We start from the raw sequence: 6,226 nt of genomic DNA, 5'->3' as shown, positions 1-6,226 counted from the left end.
TGACGGTTGGTTAAATAAATAAAAAGACAAAGTGAGTTAGTCTTATATTTATAACATGGTAGTGGGAATATCAGCAGCCTTTATTTATATTTTGAAAAACACCACTAGAATTCTTTGTAGTATTTTAGTTTTTCTTAAGTGCCCAAAAAACACCACGAGAATTTTTTCATGTAGAGGGTCCCACGATGGAAGAGTCACAACAAAGAATTCTAATGATCTGAACCGTTGCATCGGTGACTGTATGTTAAAAGAATAAGGAATTCTAATGATCCGAACCTTTATCTATTTGATCCATTCAATTTTTTTATGGCATGGAAAAAATTTCTTGCAGAAAGCTTTTTCCTAGGAAAAGTTTTCTGTTTCCACAATTGAATGGGAAATGATATGGTTCTGGTCTATTTAGAGAGAAGTACTGATAAATTAAAGGTCCATGTAAATAAAACATGTACTGCCGTGGTTCAAGTTACTTCTTTTCATGTACAATGAACAATGGACAAAAACAAGAATTTCTAAAAAAAAAAACTTTTTCTTTTCAAAACATTTCAAGAAAATTCTTGCGATCCAAACAGTGCCTAAAAGCTCTCAATAATCAATGAGAAATGTGTAAAAATAAACAATGAGTGCCATTATAAAAATGTGGAAGTGCAGATATCAGTCCCCCATAATAATAATAATATCATTAGAGTAACTCTGCCTATTCGTTCTGTTTTCTATCTTTCTTAAGAATGTACATCAAAGAAAACAGTGGCATTACTAAAACAACCGATATAGATGTCAATTCTCAAATCAAAGACAGGGTCGTTTGGATCTAGGGAAAATATTTTCTATAAAAAAGTTTTCCAAAATAAAGGTATTTTCCATTTGTTGAACTCATTTTTCACAAAAAAGAATTTCCCAACTCTCTTACTTTCAATGTAAAATGGCTGTAAAATTTGTTCATACCCGTTTTACATAGAAATAAAGAGAGCCCAAATTCCATTTAGACCACATAACTATTCTTCATAGAAAATTTTTCATTGGATCTAAAATGGGCATGAATTAAAACAAAATTTACACAAAACCAATTTTACGTAGGAAAAAAAGGGAGTCCTAGGCCATGCTTGGCCACCATGATTTTTTTCTTTTCATGATAAAATTAGTTTCTCAAGTGGTGAGAGGGTGGGAGAAGGAGAGACTTGAGAGGACATGAATAAGCAGAGGGTGAGAAGTAGCTACTAAAAACAATGAAAAAGTGAATCATATTTTGGTGGAGTTTTTTGTTTCCTTGTTTTGGCTTTTCTTACCCTCTCAACACCACCTTTTTTATGAAATCTCCAATGTATTACCATATGGGTGTGTTTATAACCGTTGGATTGTAACGGGTTTCAGATCAGGGACTATATATAAACTCAATCTCATGAGATGAGCATATCTGAAAAACACACAACTGAAAGCCCCCTGTTGGGAGGAGTAGTCCCTTAGCCCAAGAGATTAGTTATTGGAACTGAGCATCGCTCACTGATACTTACGGAATTTCTGATATACTATGATTTCTGTCTGATAGAGTTTCATAGAGGAGCAGTTATATAATATCCACACATATAACTTATTGAGGTTTCAGATCTGAAAAAAACTCAGGAATAAAAGGGGTCTTAGTTTGAGAGCTATGCATGTATGGCTATGTTCAAACCTGCATCAGCTGATATGAGCTAAAGCTTAACAATCTCACATAAGATGAGAATTTATTTAACCAACTCACCTCCTTCTCTGGGCTACGCCTGCAAAGCTGACAAATGCTTCACTCATCGGCTTTATGTTGATGCATCACAAGCCCATTGCCTGGGTGAGGGTGTTCTTTCATGACTGGTTCTGTTTAATCTGATGATGGAATCAACAAAAAAAGAGAGAGAATTACTCAAATAGTATTTTGTTACATTCATAGGTGATGCAGAAAAGGAACAACCTCATTTGAAGATGAGGAGTATGATGCATTTAGCATAGGAACAAATATAGTTTTTCTTAGAAGTAAGAATTCTATTAATTTGATTGTAACAAGGATTAAATCAACGGGGACAAGACATCCCTACAAACTCTCCCAGTTCAGCCATCTCTACACTTTAAACTTTGCTTAGTAAAACGCCCCATCTCATCTACACAGCTAATTGAACATATGCATTTTTTTTATTTTTTTTTAAATCCACCGAAATTGACACAAAACGAAAAAATATTTATATTTCCATCCCCACCAAAAAGATACCGAAATCAAAACACATACCAAATCCAAAATCATAGGTGCATTACTGGTACTATATAACAGATTGTTTTATATAATTATACGAATATGAATTGCATGTGAAATGTGGTGTATGCATTATGTATACATATTTATATGAATTTCATGTGAATTGTGGTATGTACTAAATTATCAAACATGTGTGACAGCACGTGTATGTAACTAAGTGTGATGCTTCTAAGCCGTTATGGATGCTTGTCTTGCATATGCGATAGTTCGTAAGTGTGTATTTGTCTTATTCTTGTATTTATTGAAGTGTCATCTTTAAATTCTATCGGGGCCCGTTTGGATACCTCACAGTTTGTATTTGGATTTGGAATTGAGTTTTGAATACAAAATGAATAGTTCTGCCAGCTCATGTTGAGGAAGACAGAGAGGGAAGGGGGTACTTCCTACCGGAGGGGAGAGGTTGGGGAGCAAAGAGGGCGAAGGAAACTGCCAGATCTGTGGAGTTCTAATTACTTATTTCCACAGCATATTTGGGAATCTGATTTTTTCACTGTAAGTCACTGATTTGGAAATCAAAGGATTTGATCCGGATCCAAATCACAACACAAAAAGGGCTGCAAATGTGAGAAATACAAATCAAAATCTTCTCTGCATCCAAACAGGCCCTCATTGCGTATGTTTCTGCACCTTTTCGTGATTTTACAGGATTTCTGAAATTTCCAGCGTAAACTGAAATGTTTCCATTTCCATGGCGTGGCGACGGAAATCGAAACCGAAACCAAAATTTAAACCTTAGATCACGGGTAAAAGATTCCACAGCACACTAATTCATCAAAAGGATACCGCCCCCAAGAAACAAATATATCTTTTCACTCAAAGATAAAGAGGGTCACAAATAATTGCAGCATCCACAATAGTTTGATGCTACGAAATCTAATTCTTAAGCTTGAATTTTGCCTTAAAGTTTCACGATATTACCATCACCAGAATCTCTACCAGCAACAAGAAGGCTTTCAACTAAGGCATAGAGATGTATTTGATCACGGGTTACAATAAATGAAGGATATTATGGGGTGATTTGCAGAATTTAGGACTGAAGGAAATATTCATCTATCATACAAGAGCAGGTTTTGTGTTTTGATATATGTATAGCTTGTGTATGAAAGCTTTAAAAACTCGAAATTCGATCTTGGCACAATAAGGACCCATGTCCGAGTGGGACTGGAACTTGTTGATCGGGTTTTTTTTTAACTGAAAATGATAGTGTTGCCAGATATTCTGAGGTTTATGACCACTAAGGTTAATACTCTACCCTAATTGATGTTCTCTCAGGATTTGGAAAATCAAGTTACTCTTTTAACTCAGGAAATCTTGATAAAGTCAAAGTTGACCACTGTCAGTTTAATAGTTTCTAAAAACCGGTGCATGAGTAAACTTTTAGTCCATGTTAGATCTCTTCTATCTATTCCTTTTTTTTTTCTGAATACTACCATTGGAACTATACAATTATCGCATGTTTTGAGTTTTATCAGGATTCTCCACGAAACTTTTAGATCTCTTTTATCTATTCTTTTTCTTTTTCTTCTAAATACGACTATCACATCATTACAATTATCCCATATTTTGAGTTTTATCCATCCTACTAGTAATTTTTTTATATAGAAATAAAATATTATATTTACTTAACCTATTTAAATTTTCAATATATTACTTGTTATAATCATATTATTCTGCAAATAATAAAATCTCAAAATTGATTAAAATATCTTGGTGAATTCTTGAATCTTTCTTTTCTGAGGTTTGCCGAATCCAACACTCATACTGATGCAACATTGCTTGTGAGGATGCATATGGAGACGAAAGTATCAAATTAGAAACTAACACAAAGATACAGGGATGTGAAAGCAAAAATGTGAGAAACAATAGAGATGTCCATACCTTTCTTTGGGGTTAAGAAACCCCTTTTTAAAGATTTGGAAAAAGAATTCTTATAAGCACCTTCTGGCTTGTGATTGTGCAGATCATCATCTTCTGAGTCTAGCAGTTTTGGTGATGGTTGAGAATTTTCTGGGGCCTGTCAAAAATCATAATTCAGCTCGATAATCTTAAATTGAGTGCTTTAGGCCCTGGTTGTTTTAGATTACGACAACAGATTGTGGAGTAACCAATCGATTATTGGATCAAAAATTGCACTCAGTCTAATAATCGGTTGGGGACTCCACAATCGGTTGTCATAATCTAAAACAAACAGTCCAATAATTGGTTGGGGACTCCAACAATCAGTTGTCATAATCTAAAACAAACAGGCCCTTGGACAGGGACTGTGTAAAATTAAACAGATGCCTTACACTTAAAGTGCTTAATTTTGTTTTTTTATCCCTTACAAAAGGAGTCATCTCACTAAGCACGAAAAACTACCAAAACCCCCTCCCATGCAGTAGATTATAGCACCATGTTTTACCTGAACTCTGGTAGAATCTGAATATTAAGGACTAAGTAGAGAAATACGCTCTTTATACTAATTTTAATTGACAATTCCATCTGGAACTGGATGCTGAACAGAAACACAATCGAAACTTCCAGATCAGAAATCTGAAAATTTTGAAACCTAAGATTGGGATGCAGAAAAAGTTTTAGTTCCGACGGTTTGTTTTTCTCCTTTTCCACTCAAATGTTATTGTTTTATAATTTTTAGGGGCTTTGTATGTAACTCAACCTCCCAATAGAATGGGAGGGTTAAAACACATAAAAAACACCCTCTTTTGCATACATTTGAGTTTTCATAATCAAATGCCGACCAATAAAGAGCTGAAACCATAATGAACCTAGCAACTGGAGCAAATTTACCATCATATAACAATCATGAAATGCTAAGCATACATAAAATCATCAACACATAGGCCCACCACTTCCGAGTAGAAAACCAATGCCTAAGCATACATCCACCATTCCTAAGTACAAAAACAGTGCATAAGATGCACTCGTAATTAACAACTTATAACTTTCAGATTTCAAGCTGAAACACTAAAATGGCTTTTCCCATCTGTAGCCAAAGACTATACCATGAAAAAATCAACACTGGCGCTCAACAATCTTCTGCACAACTCATTGTGACACTAAAAGTCAACAAATTAACAGATCTCTTTGTGAGTAGAATAAGAAGGAAAGAAATGACTGTCTACATTCATCATCAAGAATGAAAAATTAACCATATAATTTTTTTTAATGGTGTATTAACCATATAAATTGTCGAATTTATTTTTATGCAGCATTTAAAAAAAAAAGATTATCCTTTATCTATCAGAAAAGAGATCTACATAAAGAAGCATAAAACATCAATAGCAGCAACCACTAAAAACCTAGAGGCAAGAACTGCGTAGTGTCCACAGATGTCCTTACAGCCCAGAATACACTAGCATTCAAGCGATCAATATTGAGAATGCTAGAAACACCCATGAATTTCCCCAAAATTCATACATACAAAAGCTAAAAGCTAAATGCAAATCGAAGTGCAGGATGAAATGAATAAACTGCCAAACGGGTAATATAAAGAAAAAATAATGCAGAGAAAAAGATAAGGAGGGTTGTAGTTAGTTCCTCATGAATCTGCGGGCTGCAGTAAACTAACGTACTTGAGAACTACTAAAATTGAGAAACCTTCCAACGGTATTGTATGTAGAGACTAACCATTTGTGGTTGACAGACATCAATGGGAGTTGAATTGTTCGAATCTGAAGCAAGAGTTTCCATTGATGCAGACTCTTTACCACGAATTTCATTCGTTTGGGTGTTCGAATCTTTTTGTGCTTGATTAATAGCTCTAGATTTCTTTAGTTTAGGATCACATCCACCATCCAACTTCACGCTGCCACGCTCTATGCCCATACTTTTCCTGATATAGAGGAACATCATCTGATTTGGACTATTCTAAATGATAATACTGCAATTGAAGCTCTTACTATGTCACAAATATCTCAGATATTTTCAAAATATCGCGTTTTTATC

The 6,226-nt window shown here is 34.6% G+C and overlaps 1 protein-coding gene across 2 annotated transcripts in view; it reads right to left on the bottom strand.

Moving 5' to 3' along the window:
• Positions 1–1,474: 1,474 nt before the first annotated feature.
• Positions 1,475–6,226, bottom strand: part of LOC143846677 (uncharacterized) — a 59,734-nt gene continuing 54,982 nt past the window's right edge. For both annotated transcript variants that reach the window (XM_077355175.1, XM_077355174.1), the window contains exons 9-11: positions 5,909–6,113; positions 4,160–4,295; positions 1,475–1,857 (exon numbers count right to left, since the gene is read on the bottom strand). In XM_077355175.1, coding sequence (XP_077211290.1) covers positions 1,853–1,857; positions 4,160–4,295; positions 5,909–6,113 — 346 coding nt within the window. In that variant the 3' untranslated portion in view covers positions 1,475–1,852. The remainder of the gene's footprint in view (positions 1,858–4,159; positions 4,296–5,908; positions 6,114–6,226) is intronic.

Source organism: Tasmannia lanceolata, unplaced genomic scaffold, assembly GCF_043159265.1.
Source record: "Tasmannia lanceolata isolate RefF3 unplaced genomic scaffold, GAP_Taslan_0.1 ptg000015l, whole genome shotgun sequence".
Lineage (NCBI taxonomy): Eukaryota > Viridiplantae > Streptophyta > Magnoliopsida > Canellales > Winteraceae > Tasmannia > Tasmannia lanceolata.
This window is presented reverse-complemented; position numbering and strand designations above follow the sequence as displayed.